This window comes from Zingiber officinale, chromosome 4A (genome assembly GCF_018446385.1).
Source record: "Zingiber officinale cultivar Zhangliang chromosome 4A, Zo_v1.1, whole genome shotgun sequence".
NCBI classification, from domain to species: Eukaryota; Viridiplantae; Streptophyta; class Magnoliopsida; order Zingiberales; family Zingiberaceae; genus Zingiber; species Zingiber officinale.
Genome location: NC_055992.1, coordinates 111,524,500 through 111,540,754, shown reverse-complemented (window position 1 = coordinate 111,540,754; position 16,255 = coordinate 111,524,500). Strand labels below are relative to the sequence as shown.

At 39.0% G+C, this 16,255-nt stretch overlaps 1 protein-coding gene across 6 annotated transcripts; it reads right to left on the bottom strand.

The window, feature by feature from the left end:
• Positions 1-1,946: 1,946 nt before the first annotated feature.
• On the bottom strand, positions 1,947-4,428 carry LOC121970595. 6 transcript variants are annotated; one of them, XR_006108976.1, is made up of 6 exons: positions 4,397-4,428; positions 4,095-4,331; positions 3,822-3,995; positions 2,967-3,708; positions 2,798-2,854; positions 1,947-2,004 (listed from the first exon to the last, which is right to left on the bottom strand). XR_006108976.1 is itself a non-coding variant. In XM_042521398.1 (3 exons), the coding sequence occupies exons 1-2, from the start codon at positions 3,382-3,384 to the stop codon at positions 2,820-2,822; spliced, it is 453 nt and encodes a 150-aa protein (XP_042377332.1). In that variant the 5' UTR covers positions 3,385-3,388; the 3' UTR covers positions 1,947-2,004; positions 2,798-2,819. The 6 variants fall into 6 exon arrangements, 1 of the variants encoding a protein (XP_042377332.1); XR_006108977.1 differs by having other exon boundaries at positions 4,095-4,296; positions 4,397-4,427; XR_006108979.1 differs by having other exon boundaries at positions 4,168-4,296; positions 4,397-4,427.
• Between the last annotated feature and the right edge of the window lie 11,827 nt (positions 4,429-16,255).

Sequence of the window (16,255 nt, the reverse complement as noted above, 5' to 3'; positions counted from 1 at the left end):
GTGTGTGATGGCTGGACTATGGAGAGATCATGAGTTTGCTAAGGAGTTGTTAAAACTTACCTGATTAGAGTTTCCTTTTCTTTTCTCCTTAATGCTATGATGAAGTTGAGATTGTAATTGAGTCTATTCCGCACTTTGTTATGTTTTATTGTTGGAGTATTATCTGTTTACTATTGCTAGAGTAGTTTCATTCTTCTTATTGAGTTAATATACTGCGTGGTTGAGTGATTATATGTTCCAGCCGCCTGTGGCTGAGTATATATTATTTGTATTGTTGATTTGGTCACCGGTACAGGGGAGACTCTGTCGAAATTTTTCGGTAGGGATTTCTCGTAGTTAAGTAGCGTACCGGTTAAGTAGAGTTAGTAGTTAAGTAACGGTCATCCTTAGAGAGTAGTAGTAGTAAGAAGGGTGGTTGTTACAGTTGGTATCAGAGCAGTTCCCATTCTCCAACATCACACATCAGCACCATCCTTGCCGTCTTCAAGTAAGAAAGTAGTTAATTTTCTTTTATGCTTTCTTTTTATTTGCAGTATAGAGTATCTGCTTATATGTGCTTAGGAAAGAAGAAAATTCATGTTTTAATTTTCTATGTTTTGATACATATGCTTAGAAAGAATAGAGACAATTTTAGTTTTGTTTCTCGTATATTCATATATACATAAGTATGTTTAGAAAGGATAGAGAAGATGTCAAGTATTATTCTTGACATAGTTAGATGTTAAGATAGAGGACAAGACAGTGGGGAGTCAGAAACCCCAGTTAAGTAATTAGAACTAGAAGGACGATGATAACAAGAAAGACCCAAGCAGGAATATGTTCGGGTAGTCTGTGAATATCCAGAGGTATTTTTAGAAGAGCTACCTGGACTATCTCCCAACAGAGAAGTAAAATTTGAAATTGAGTTGTTTCTTGACACCAGCCTAATTTCAAAAGCTCTGTATTGAATTTCTCTAGTAGAGCTAAGAGAATTACAAGAACAAATTTAGGAGCTACTTGACAAGGGTTTCATCCGCCCTAGTCATTCACCCCGGCGAGCTCCAGTGTTGTTCGTTAAGAAGAAAGACGGATCTATGCGGATGTGCATGGATTTTAGAGCACTGAGCAAAGTAACAATTAAGAACAAGTACCCTCTTTTCAGAATAGATGATCTATTGGATCAGCTAAAGAGGGCAATAGTGTTTTCTAAAACAGACTTGCGCTTTGGGGAACCATCAGTTGAAAGTAAAAGGAAGTGATGCACTTAGAACAGTTTCCAGGACCAGAAATGGACACTACGAATTTGTAGTCATGCCATTTGGTGTGACTAATGCACCTATGGTCTTCAGAGACCTTATAATAAGCCTTCCAAGCACTACAACAAAATCGCTCATAGACATCGGTTTTCCACCGGTGTCTATTTGATTTTCGACCGATGTCTATGAAGTCGATGTTAAAAGTCTGCCATTTTAGACATCGGGTTAAAACCGGTGTAGTATCACTTAACGACACCGGTTTTTGAATCAGTTATTAACCGGTGTAGTATCACTTAACGACACCGTTTCATACACGGTGTAAAACCGATGTAATATTGTATGTTAATAACACCAGTTTTGGCAGCGGTAAATGACCGATGTAATATTACTTTATAACACCGGTTTTACATCGGTGGAAAACCGATGTAATATGTATTTTTTTTAACTGCACAGATTTGATTTTAAAACCGACAATAACAAAAAAAAAATACACAAATATTCACAAATTGTACAAATATTCTTCATTCAATAATATCCATAAAATACACAAATATTCACAAATTATATAAATAATCTTCTTACAACAATATCCATAAAATACCCAAACATTCTTTTTACATCAAAAGCTAGCTAATAGATATCAAAATCAAAGTATAACATTCTGTTAACACATCAAGGTACAACTGTCTCAAATGTAATCTAGCATGCATTCAGCCCACTCGAACCGCACTTCATCAATTTCAACTCTGGAGTACTTGAGATTTGTAAACTGTAAAAACACATAAATAATATATTAGTAAAGATGCAATTTTGAAAGCTGGAAATGGTAAAGATGCAATTTTGAAAGTTGGAAATGGTAAAGATGCAATTTTGATTTATTTATTTTTTTCCAAATATCTGCTCTAGCACTAAAGAGGCCAGTCTAAAGATGCAATTTTGAAAGCTGGAAATCAAGCATTTTGAAAGCTTTTCAGTGATCTAATTTTGGGTTGAGAACTACCAATAAACTAAATTTGGAATGCAAAATATCTAAACCAAAGAAAGTCCCTTTCTAATTGATACTTGCAACAAAGATAATTGTAGATACTTTATACAAAGTTAATTCATGATCAGGACCCAATAATCCACCATATGTCAAATAACTAAAACAAATGTGTACATGTATCAAATAAAATAGAATACTGAGTTTTTAAAGGCTGCTGTGGAAGACTATTGTTCATAATGCTTAATTCATTGAAGGATAATTGCGCGCATCCGCTTACACAACGATACACATATACATATGCAATTTAGCACAAAAAAAATCATTGTAAAAACTAAAACTTTCATATATGACATTTAGTATATGCTGCTTAGAATATAACATAGATAATTTGCTCCTTCTAATTCAAGTGTACAGATTGATAAGAACCGACAGCATCATACAATAAATTACTAGGCATGATAATGGTTGAACAAAGAAATATGACTACACAACAAATCCAGTGAAGGAAGCATAGAAGAACAAAGAAAATGTTCATAGTTAACAAGCAAATGAAGAGATATACTATTTATTGTACTACCTCTGATGCCATCTTCCAAATCTCATAAGCAAGAATGCAACTGTTCAGAATCATTCCCTGGCAATGAATGAAGAATGTTTATGTTGCTGCTTTTGATGAGTGCTATATTGTTTGTATCTTAAAACATTGGCTTCTAGAAAAACATTAGACATAATTAAACAGATATTACCTGGAGTTTCCAAGTTGCTATGTTCTGGTAGTGCAGCATAATTGTCTGATTGTTGGATGTCAGCAAAAGTATCTGGTGTTGACGATAGATATCTGAGATGATAACTGAGAAGTGATGGCCCAAACCATCCATATTTTCTGGCACTACTAAAAGCCATCTCGGCATCAGTAAGCCGCTTAAAAATTAGTTTGACGCTGTTGCTCTCCTGTTGAACTTCTGTTGCTACTTCCACTATGGGCCCATAGCGACAGAAAATCCTAATCAGATCAACTTCAGAAGGAAGAGGACTGGATTTATTGAAATTCAAAACCAAAGCTGTAGGCATACACCTATCGACTATCTTTGCATTGACACTGATTATGGGCCTATCTGAGGATAGCACTTGCTTCATAGTGGGACAAAAAGAAAATGATGGCATATACCTGATACACCTCCGATGGTGCCATATTGTAAGGTTGTAATATGTTATAGTTCCATGTTTGTTGTGTACAAAAAGAATTACAAAGAACATCACTGGGAAGCTTCAGGTAACCTGATGTTGATACTGAAGTATACTGGTATTGGCAGTCCTCTTGCTGAAGAGAAATTTGGCGAAGAGCAGCATTACCCCTGTCCACGACTAGAAGAGAACAAGTTCTTCCAACATATATCACATCAAAGTCATTAGAAAACTTAGCATCCTCACTCGGGCCATCTCTATAACCTGCTATATTTGATTTTCCTCCAGCAATAGTAGTCACACCTGAAGAAGCCATCACAAGTAAAAAACAGACTTTTTGACTCAATTGCAGAATTGTGGTCTTTAATTTTACATTTCTTTGAATCTAAATACAGGAATTTGCTCAAGTGTTGTACCTGATTCAGTTATCTTTCGAATAGCCATATTGGAGATATCAGCAACATACACATTCCCTTTGTCATCCATAGCGGCACCTTTTGGACGATAGAAACGAGCATCTGCAGGTTTACCATCTCTACATGTCCAGAGAATCCCTTAAATGACCCGGCAACCAAATCTTGCTCTGCTATCTGCAACGCGATTTTTGTCGAAACCAGCTCGCAAAACTTTATAAAGTGAAGATCTCCAAATAGACACAAAAAGCTATAAGGGAAAATGATGGCATATACCTGATACAACCTCCAATCTCTTATGGTAGATCGCAATAGAAAAACTAGGAAGTGAAGGGAACGGGGGAATTACACTGGGAGAGAGGCGGAGTGATCCGAACTATATTGTTATTTGTGGCGTCGACTGCGAAGAGCTCCCCCTCGAGGGAGACCCGGATAGTGTGCGGAAGTACGCCTAGCTTGTCCCCCACCACAAGCGTCTCTACAAAGTACCCACTAAGTCGACAACGTCCCCATCTGAACACACGGCTTTAGACGCGAAGCAACAAACTTTTAAGAAAATGGAAGGAAAAAGAACACACCGCTCTCGAACAGGCCCTTTCCACCGGCAGCACTCCGCCCTCGCCTCCCCCGGCGGAAAACTCAATCTGGAAGGAAGAGACAGTGCTGTTGGGCGACGACGACGCCGCCGTCGCCACCTCCTCGGCTTCCCCGGCAGACGGCGCCCGGTTCACATCGAAGCCTCGCATCGACAGTTCCACGTTCCCTGCGGCACAAAAAAACACGAGTCGAGTATCCATCACCATTTCTCGCAGTAGAGATGTTGATAGACAAAGATATCTCAGATCTCAAAACCCTCGTTCGGAAAACGATCGAGAAGACAACAAGCAGAAACCGTCCCCAAATCGTCCAACCCCTAAAAATTTCCGAAACTCCGACAGATCCCTTACCGGCCTCGGACGCCCATGGGAACCGCAGCTGGGAAAACGAAGGCTGCGCGGAATGAGGCAAGAGAGGAAGGAGCTTAAGCTGCAGCGGTGCCGCAGCGGAACCCCTCTCCTCCTCCTCCTCTTCCTCCTCCTCCTCCATTGCGTCCTCTTTTTCCCCTAATCTCATCCCAAACAAAATCCCCAGACTCCCTCTCTCCGCCGTCTCCGCCGTCTTCGCAGCCCAGAAGGGCCTACCGGCCGGAATACGAAGAAGGCCTCCTCTTCTCAACCAAACGGAGGAGTTGGAGGAGATGTGGTGTGGTTGGACGGAGAAGCAAGGGCGTCGTGTCTTGATCCTGATCGGGAGAGGAAGGGGCGTCAATCTAGGAAGGGGGAAGAGGGAGATGAGGTTGAGAGAGATGGTCGGAGGTTTAGGTTTAGACGGAGAGAGATGGTCGGATGGTCGGAGGTTTAGGTTTAGGTTTAGGCGAGAGAGATGGTCGCGCGGAGGAAGGGGCGCCATATAGATTTAGGTTTGGAGGGAACTCACAGTGTTGTAAATTTTAGCTGGTGGAATATTAAAATATTTTATTTTGGTTCATTAACATCGGGTTTTAAAAACCGATGTTAAAATCGGTGTCTATTAACGAAAAAAAGGGCGCTCATAGACATCGCCTAAAAAACCGATGTCTATGAGCTAAAATTTGCGCTCATAGACACCGGTTTTTGAAAAAACCGGTGTAAAATACTCAAAGACATCGGTTTTTGCGTAAAACCGTTGTTGTTCCACTGATGTCTATGAGGGTTTTTGTTGTAGTGAAGGACCACTAATGGGTACGATTCGATATGAATGATAGTGGACCGAGAAGTTAAGAGACTAAGGAACAAAGAGTACCATTAGTGAAAGTTATTTAGAACCAGAAGCACGAGGAAATTATTTAGGAGCGTAAGGACAGTATGAGACAGAGAGATCTAGAATTATTCTAAGTTCGAGGACGAACTTTTTATAAGGTATGGAGAATTGTAACGACCCAATATTCCTCATTCTGAGCCCCAAAAATAATTCAAAAATATTTAGAAATGCTATAGAAAAATTCTAGAGATTTTTAGAAATTTTTAGAGTATTTTTATGCTATTTTTGGAGTTCGTTTGGTATTTTTACCAAGAGGAAGAAGTTTAAAAAATAATAATAATAAATATATATGTTGACGCCGGATTTTGAACCCAGGACCTCAGACCCGAACCATCTTTTTATCGAGCTCAGCCAACCAACTGGTCTACGACTTGTTTGTTAATCATATATGGAGCGATATATATTTAAGTAGTAGTTAGGAATAGAAAAATAAATTGGAGAAAAAGGGGTGCGGCTGAGAATCGAAGCCTAGACCTGCAGCTTCGAGGAAAACCCAACGGACCAACTGTGCCAGCGGGCTTTGCTAATTTAGAAAGGAGCGGAATATATTTAAGGTATAGTTGGTTTAATGAAAACCCTAGTTATAAGAAGGGAATTAAGTTTTCTTTTTCCCGAATTCTTTCTCCTCTTCCTCCCGACGCGAGCGGCGTTTCTGTGCTTGGGCGAAATCAAAGAGGAGTTAGGTTTTCTCCCTCTGGCAGCCGGCGAAGGCTTTCTTCCGGCGGACCTTGCTGGTTTCGAACCTCCCGTCGAAGAGAACGCACGGACACAAGGAGAACGCCGAAGTTTTCAAGCTTTGAAACCCTAGACCTTCCTCTCCTTCGGTTGTAAGTCCAAGAATCATCGGTGAGTTGCTTCTCACCTGCAGTAGGAGTAGTTCCCTTCGTTTGGTTTTCGATTGGTTTGGTTTCTTGCCACGATTGTGGATTTTCCGTGTAGCCTTGCCATGTTGTTCCCTTTTTGGTTAGGGTTCTGTTTTGTTGAAGTTTTAGAAGCATGCGTTTTTGTTTTCCTTGATTTTAAATTCTGTAGTAGCAAGAATTAGTATCCTGTTGCTAGATATGAGATTTGATTTTATTCTGTGATGTTCTTGAAGTAACTCAAGGTTTCTGTGCTTGATTCGGTTGAGATCTTAGAGTAGATTTTGTTAAGTGTATAATGCAGATTTAGTTAAGTGTATAATGCAGATTTGATTAAGATCACAAGTGCAGATTTTATAAGTTTAATATGCTGATTTTTGTCAAGTCTAGTATAGTGCAGATTTTTGATATTAGATGAATGGGGAAACTGAGATAATTGAAATCAATTTGGAAGTTTAGATCTCCTCATAGTGCAGTTTTAAAAGATTATAGTGAAGTTTGATTAAGTCTTTAGAGTATACGGATTTGAGGTTCTTTAATCTGAACATGAGGTTTAGATAATTTTCTTATGTTAAATCTAAGCATGAGGTTTAGATAATTTGCTTACATTAAATCTGAGCATGAGGTTTAGATAAATTGCTTATGTTGAATCTAAGCTTGAGGTTTAGTTATGCTACTTCCATTCAAGTATATGGACAACATCTGTGCTTGGCTGATTCTGGAATTTTAAATGGAATACGAGTTATAATATCTTTATTGAGTGAATTCCAGATAAGCTGTGTATTAGTCATATTATGGAAAGGAAGTTTGAGAGACGATGAAAATCTGTACTATCCAGAATATGTTTTCTTTTGTTAAGTTTCTTTGCAGAATTTCTGTTAAGCAAGTGCAGATTTTGTTAAGCTAGTATGCAGATTTCTGTTAAGCTATTATGCAGATTTTTATCAAGTTAGTATGCAGATTTCTGTTAAGCATTAGTATAGATTTTTGATAAGTATTGTATGTGTAGATTTCTTTTGTATTCTATGCATGATTATGTGTTACATAGTTAGTTTCATTCATAGATGCATACGAAAGATACCCCAACAGTATTTTGGGATAAAGAAAAGTATAAGAAAGACAAAGAAAAGTATAAGAAAGATAAAGAAAAGAAAGAAAAAGGCCAAGGCCTTAAGTGGATCCCAAAGTCAAGACTTTAGGGATTTTGGCACACGAGGTGCTTATTAAAATGCCAAGGCATTTAAAAAAGAAGTAAATAAGATAATAAGTATTTTACTTTTAAAGGGCATGTACCGGACACAAGGTCCAAGGGATGGGCTCCAAGTTGCCCCTAGGCACAAGGCCTAGAAGTATCTTAGTAGTTTCGGGATTAGCTACCTCGATTCTTATTAAGAATGCGCGCAAAGTGGTACAATGCCGGGCCCAAGAGAAGTTGATTATTATTTTCAAGTATTAAAGTATAAATTTTAAACAAGTGAAATAAAAGAATAAATTTAGAGTAAATGAAGTAAGTTTCACTTTGTTTTAAAGATCAGCAAGTTTAGCCTTCTTTTATGCTAGCAGCTTTTACATGTTTAGTTTCTTACATGTTATTTATTTGCTAGTTGATCAGCATGTTTAGCTTTATATGTTAGCACTTTAGTTAGTTTGCTTTCTTTATTAGTTTATGAGCATGATTAGCTACACATGTTTAGTATATTAGTTAGTATGCTGTCTTTGCTATTTATGAGCATGAGTAGTCATACATGTTAGCTTTTCTGTTAGTTGATTTCTTTGCTATTTATGAGCATGAGTAGCTTTACATGTTAGCATTCAGTTTTAGCATGTTTTTATTTGTATACATGCATATCGAGTTTTTGTGAGTAGATAGCGCTCACTAAGCTTTATGCTTATAGACTGCATTTCCTCCTACTGCAGATAAAGGAAAAGCTAAGGTATGAAAGGAAGGCGACAAGGTGGTGGTGATGAAGGTGTGTGATGGCTGGACTATGGAGAGATCATGAGTTTGCTAAGGAGTTGTTAAAACTTACCTGATTAGAGTTTCCTTTTCTTTTCTCCTTAATGCTATGATGAAGTTGAGATTGTAATTGAGTCTATTCCGCACTTTGTTATGTTTTATTGTTGGAGTATTATCTGTTTACTATTGCTAGAGTAGTTTCATTCTTCTTATTGAGTTATTATACTGCGTGGTTGAGTGATTATATGTTCCAGCCGCCTGTGGCTGAGTATATATTATTTGTATTGTTGATTTGGTCACCGGTACAGGGGAGAATCTGTCGAAATTTTTCGGTAGGGATTTCTCGTAGTTAAGTAGCGTACCGGTTAAGAAGAGTTAGTAGTTAAGTAACTGTCATCCTTAGATAGTAGTAGTAGTAAGAAGGGTGGTCGTTACACAGATCACAAATGTTTTTGTTATTATTTTCGTCGCCAATTTTGTTGCAAATTTGGGACGAAAATTAATTTGTCGTAGATCACAAATTTGCTTTGTTAATATTTTCGTCGACATGTTTCAAATTAGGAATGAAAATTTAATTGTCACAGATCATAATTTTTTTATATTATTATTTTCATCGCCAAATTTGTTGCAAATTTTGCAACAAATATATTATTCGTTGCAAAAGTTGTTTTCGTTGCAGATTGGCATTGACAATTTTGCGACGAATATTATTTTTGTTGCAGAATTTGTAACAAATTTGGTGACAAAATATTAATTTGTTGCCAATTTTGTAGTTGAATTTGTCCCTAATTTTGTAGCAATTTGTGACAAATATTATTTTCGTTGCAAATTTGGTGATGAATTTGGCGATAAAAAATTTATTTGTCGCTAATTTCATCCACAAATTCGTCGCCAACTTGGCAACGAGAATTTTGGGACAATTTTTTTAATCTCAGAATTCGTCCCAAAAAATTTTGCAATGAAATTTTTTTATAAATTCATCTCAGAATTCGTCCCAAAATAGTGATTTTTATGTAGTGCTAGAAATGTATGATAAATTAAAAGATGAAAATAAAAAATTGAAGGACCAAATTGAAAAATCAAGAAACTTTGCATATGTTAATCAAACTACCTGGAAAAATTATAGAAGCCTAAATTTGTATCATAAATATCATAAGGGTCAAATTAGAAAAGTGTTACAAAAATGTGTACCCAAAAAATTTCGTATTAACTCAATAGGTAAAAATTTACTTTGAGCCCTTAGATCTTGCTTAGTATAAAAATGATTATACATGTTTTATGTTTAATATAACACCCGTAAATTTCCTCTCTTCCAAAAGAGCAAAAAGAAATAGAAGAAGAGAAAAGAATTAAAAATATATATCTAGGATTTGAACCCTAAACCCTTGATTTAAGAGTGATTTAAGTAGCCATTAGGTGGTGGTAAAGCATCACATTAGAAATAGGAAACTATTCATTATATGTAGGTTATGTGTGAAGAGATGCTTCAACTTTCACTTAGTATAAAAGGGAATGGAAGAGACCAAAACCTAATTTTTGGTTTCCTCTTCTCCTCCCTAGCCGAAATTCCTCTTCTCCTCTTTTTAGTTTTCGGCCAAGAACCATAGGGTTCCAAATTCTAAGTTCTTCAAGAGGAGAATCTAAGAGGGGAGTTTTCACAAGGATTAGTACTCGCAGGAAGGGTGACTTTGAGATTAAGGCGTACAAGAGAGAATTGTCTTCCCTACACCCTATAATAGTAAGATCTTGCGAAAGGATGTAAGTACTACTCACCTGCAGTATAAGTTGTTTCGATGATACATGTTGTGATGTGTTTTATGCATGTTAAGGAAGATACATGTTGTGTTATGTTTTATGCATGTTAAAGAAGATACATGTTGTGTTATGTTTTATGCATGTTAAAGAAGATACATGTTATGATATGTAAGATGCCCTCTAAAGTTTTGGGATTAAGAGCATGTTTAGAGTATCTTAATTTGCTTCCCATTTAGTTTTGGGGCTAAGAAGCATATTCAAGTGCCCTAAAGTGCTTCCCTTTAAGTATGGGGGATTAAGCACACATAAGGTGCTTGTTTAAATGAAAAGTAAGTGCAAGTATAAGAAAGCAATGTTTAAAAGAAAGTATTTTACTTTAAAGTGGCATGTACTGGACACAAGGTCAATGGGTGGGCTCCTAGATCGCCCCTAGGCCCTAGATTGCCTAGTAGTACCTTAATAGGTTCGGGATTAGCTATCTCGGATCTTATTAAGAATGCCCGCAAAGTGGTACAATACCGGGCCCAAGCAAGTTTATTATTATTTTCACTAGTTAGGTAATATAAAGTTTTCAAACTTCGTTGTTTGTCTTAGTTGAAGCCTTCTTAAGTTTGAGAACTTGAGTTATGAAGTGTAGCATGGATGGACTCTATGGTATGGCAAGATTTGCATGTTTACATTGCTAGCATGGTTTTAAGTTGATGTTTTGCATAATAAACCTATTTAAAAATGCATGTCATGTACAGATTTTTGAATTATATGTTTTAGCGTGAATTACTGTCAAGTACGAGTTTTATGTTTTTCCCCTAGCGATTTTGAAAGCATGTTCCTTCTTTTATTGCTTGTTTTGTGAGTAAATGGTACTTACTAAGCATTCGCTTATAGATTTGCATTTTCTTGTACTGCAAATAAAGGTAAAGGAAAGCTCGAGTAGGTGGAGACAGCAGGAGCAATGTTTTGTGTGTGTGTGACGAAACAGTGGAAGGAGATCTGGGAACTTGTTATTGTATGCAGTATGTTAGAACTTGATGCTAAAGTGTTTTCTTCTTTCTGCTCTACATGAAACACTATCACTAGTTGCTTAGGATGAATTTATCAGTTTGGCAAAGAGGGAAGATCTAGGGTCTCCCCAAAGGGGAGGACCCCTCTTCAAGCAATGGAAGAGAACCCTAACCCAAAGATAAGTACCAAGGGGAGAACAACCCCTTTTTGCAGAGTAGGGTGTGACCCCCCACACGGCCCGTGACACGGTCGTGTGGATTCACACGGTCGTGCACCTATTCCACTCGGCCAAGGGGACACAACCGTGTGTTTTCACACGATCGTACACCTCTTCATCTCGGCCAAAGGGACACGGCCTTGTGTATTCACACGATCGTGCCAAATTGTGGCCTCGGCAAGGCTACACGGCCGGTCATCGCCACACATCCACATCATGTTCCTTCTCGGGCAAGGCTACACGGCCGGTCAGGGCCACACGACCCATACCCGCTAGAAACTCTAGACTCCCTTCCAGCTCTGCTTGGCTCCAAGTCACGTCCGATCAGTCGAAGCAAGTTTATAGTAGATCTCTAGACTGAGAAGTATATAATATGTAAGAATGTCAAACTTTAGATAAGAAAAGAGTAACGTCTATCCTGTAAGGTAAGGCTAGAAGGGCAGGGCGTTACAGTTTGGTATCAGAGCCAAGTTCCACCCTTCCGCCACACACACTTCAAGTATTGATCCTGCAGCTTCCAAGTAAGAAAGTAACTTCTCATAACTTTTATGCATTTTATTTCTATTATGATTAGTAAGAACTGTTTATTAAGATTAAGCATGCTTATATATGAAAGTATTAAGGGCAGCAAGTAAGAATGATGATGGACTGACATATGTCTCACTGATTGGGTTATGAATATATAGATGGCCAGAGGGCGGTCGACTAGACAACCGAGAGTTAATGAACCTCAACCAAAGACAAATGAGTCTGCACCACTGCCCAACCTTTTAGAAGTAGTAACTCAGCTGCAAAGACAATTGGCAGAACAGCAGCAGGTTATAGCCACCCTGGCTGCTAACTAGCGAGCTTCTCCTGTAGTCCCACTGGAAGCCAATGTGGTGGCACCAATTACGGCCGAGGTTCCAGCAGTTACACCTGCAACCCCTGCAAGGGTAGTGAGGCAGGAAGCATACCTTATCCAGTGGCAGAAACTGAAACCAGAAAACTTCTCTGGCACCAACGAACCATGGGATGCTCAGGCATGGTTCAAAACTCTGGAGAGTATAATGGAGCTACTGGACTGGCTGGAGGTAGAAAAGATAAAGTGTGCTTCCTTCTGACTCACTGGTGATGCAAGAATGTGGTGGGAACGGGTCAAGGAAAAAAGAATAGTGAATCAAATGACCTGGTCTGACTTTGAAACTGAGTTCTTTGAAGAGTTCTTTCATATGCGAGTCACGAACAAACATTACGACGAGTTCACGGAATTCTGACAAGGAAGTTTATCAGTTGATGAAGCCGTGAATAAATTCAATAGGCTGGCTCGCCTATGCCCCGAGCTGGTCAGCACAGAACGAGAAAGGGTAAGGCTAATGCTCAAGATGTTGAGGCCAGAGAGAGCTCTGAATGTAGCTGGCAGAATTAATAGACCGTAGACTGCAGAAGAGCTGATTAGTAGTGCCCTGATCACAGAGCATTACCTGAACAACATCAAGCAGCAGAAGCCAGTACTGATTGAGAATAAAAGTCAAGGGAGTTCTGGCACTCAGAAACCCCAAAGCCAAGGATCAACCTGGAAGGGGAGCTCCAAGAGAAAGCAGTGGAGTACTAAAAAGGGAGGATCTGTAAGCAAGCAACCTAAGTATGCTACGTGTCCCACGTGTGGAAAGATGCATCCTGGAATCTGTCACAAGGGCACTAGTGCCTGTTATACATGTGGTCAAGAGGGGCATAAGGCCAAGTATTGCCCGACCAAGATCAACCTACCTCCAGCACAACATGTTTAGTATGGAGGCAAGCAGGCACAGCTACACCAAATGTCGGCCGCGTTGGAGGGTCCTTATATTAGCCAAGGCAAATTGGAGGCCCCACCAAGTTCTACAAATGCTCGAGTTTTCTCCCTTACCAGAGAGGATGTAGCAAACGCCTCCCTTATCAGAGGTCAGATACATATTTTTAGTCAATATGCAACTGTGCTATTTGATACTGGGGCAACCCATTTGTTTGTCTCCATAGCATTTGCTGAAAGAATAAGTATACCCTCGGAGGTCCTACACGGGCAATTCTTGATGAAACTACCCTCGGGAGGGATAATGACATCTATGCAATGCTACGTGTTGTGCCAGTCAAAATTTTAGACAGAAAACTATACAGTGATCTGATAATGCTGGACATGTCTGATTATGATGTTATTTTTGGGATGGACTTTCTGAGCAAGTATGGTGTTTCCATCGAGTGTTGTAAGCGAAGAGTCCTATTCCAACCTGAGGCAGAACCTGAGTTTGAGTTCATCGGAGAATCAAAGAAGAGAACCCATAAATTTTTATCGGCCATAAAAGCTCAGAAAATGTTAGCCGATGGATGTGCTGGGTTTCTAGCTCATGTGGTTAATACCCAACAAGAAAGAGACCAAAAGCTAGAGGAAGTTAGAGTCATATGTGACTACCCAGAAGTGTTTCCGGATGAGTTGCCCAGCTTAGCCTCAGATAGGAAAATTGAATTTGAGATTGAACTCATCCCTGGTACCCATCCAATCTCAAAGGCACCCTACCGCATAGCTCCGGCAGAATTGAAAGAACTTCAGGGACAGCTACAGGAGCTACTCGACAAGGGTTTTATTTGCCCTAGTCACTCACCATGGGGAGATCCGGTGTTGTTTGTAAAGAAGAAGGACGGGTCCATGCGAATGTGTGTGGACTACCGAGCGCTGAACAAAGTAACAATCAAGAATAGGTATCCCCTGCCGAGAATTGATGATCTATTTGATCAGTTAAAGACAGCCACAGTCTTTTCCAAGATAGACTTGCTGTTCGGATATCATCAAGTGAAAGTGAAAGCGGATGATGTACCGAAGACGGCATTCCGAACGAGGTATGGGCATTACGAGTTTGTAGTCATGCCTTTTGGAGTGACGAATGCTCCTGCTACGTTTATGGATCTGATAGGCAACCGAAAATTTGTCGGTTGCATGGGTCCTAACACTTACTTATCCTCGGTGTTACAATGTTGTCTGCCACTTAAATAGGGGCATGCTTAAGAAACCAAGTCTGTGTCATAGTTCAATAATTAGATACTATTAAAATATTTTGAAATATATTAAGTAACCAATAAAAACTTATAGTAAGTAAACCAGCAAATCCCTTTATATAAGGCAATGAGAGGGTACACCTAGGAGTCTTCGATGCAAAAGCATTCCCAAATATTGGGAGTTGAGGAGCCATATAATTATATATAGCCTTAACCCAATTATAACTTCCTAGATTGTCAAAATCATCGACAATATCTACAATTCAAAAAGGTAGCTTATATGAACTAGAAGCAAAAAAAAATAGAAGCAAAAAGATACAAAATATAAAATTTACAAAATAGCAAAACACCCTAATCTGAATTGACTAGGAGACAATAAGTCCTCATTAGATTTTTCCAATCTAGATCGATTTAGGTCTTTACTTAGAAAAAATATCCATCTCGACATGTCTGCCTCTATCTGGGATTCCAAGTAATAATGCTACATTATTGGTTGTGAAGGACAACCACGTTAGCGAATTTGAATGTCTCTTTTTCGCAATCCGAACTCTCAAATATGTTCACTAATAATCCCCTAAGATGTCAAATTTCTGGTATGCTCAGGAATAATGAAAAGGGGCTACTTCTTATAACATTTATGTATTTTTCGTGGAGTATAACTCCTGAATGACCTTTGTCTTTCCTCTTTTGGAAGTTTTAGAACAAAAATCTATAAAATGTCCCAACTTGCTCATCCAATGTAACTTGTCTTGCAAACTTGATAATTGAATTGCACTTCCTGAACTTGATGTATTTCTTTTACTATAAAATACTGTAACAAAATAATGATAAAATAATAAGGTTTAATAGACGAACAACCTTAATGGAATTTTTAGAAATTTTCTGAGAATTTTTCGGAGCTCGTATGACGTATTTTGAGGGGATGAATTTATAGGCTTGGGAAAAAACCTGTTTGGAATACTAAAACATGGGAGTTGATTGAGGAATAAACTTAGGTTTTGATTTCCCTAAACCTAAGTTCAAAATATATAAACCTAATCACCGTGCCCTAATCTTTTGATTCACGATTCTCCCCTTTCTTCCTAGCGCTGATCCCCTCTTCCTCTATTCCTCTCTTCCTCTCGTGCGGCTTCCCTTCTTTCTCCGCCCATGGGGTAACGATGGACACTGATCCCATCGCCGACGACCACCACGACCGATGTCAACCATCAGCCGACGTCAACCTCCGCTGCTACCCTCTCCGCCCTTTCACCGGCTGAGTCGTGCCCTAGCTCCGAGCCCTTCCTCCTCAATTCTTCTTACTGTCGTTGCCTGATCTATCACCGCCGGTGCCTCTCATTGCCTACCCTGATCTGGTTTTTGCCCTAGTTTAGGATCTACTACCGTCTCTTTTCATCCGAACCCAACTCAGCCATCGATCGGCACTCTTCCAGCTATAGGAAGATCTAGGTCTACAATCATCATCTCCTTGATAGAATCCTGACCATCAGAGTAGGCCGATGATTCTTAGGATGCTCTGTGTTGTTGGTGTCAGAGTCGCCACTGCCAAAGAGTAAGCTTTGTGCCATTGAGGTAATAGTTTAACCCTAGTAGCATATTTAGTGGTTTGAATTGCTAGATTTCTGATTTTGGGATCTAGTTTAGGGGTCAGCCGCCCTACCTAGCTCCGGTCACCAAATTCTGATAGCAAGCTTCTTCGGTCATGGGTCAATGGCTATGTGATTGGATTTGGGTAAGGTTTGAAGCTGATTTCATTTATACATTGAATTAAATGAAGTGGATGAGTTATATAGGGTTT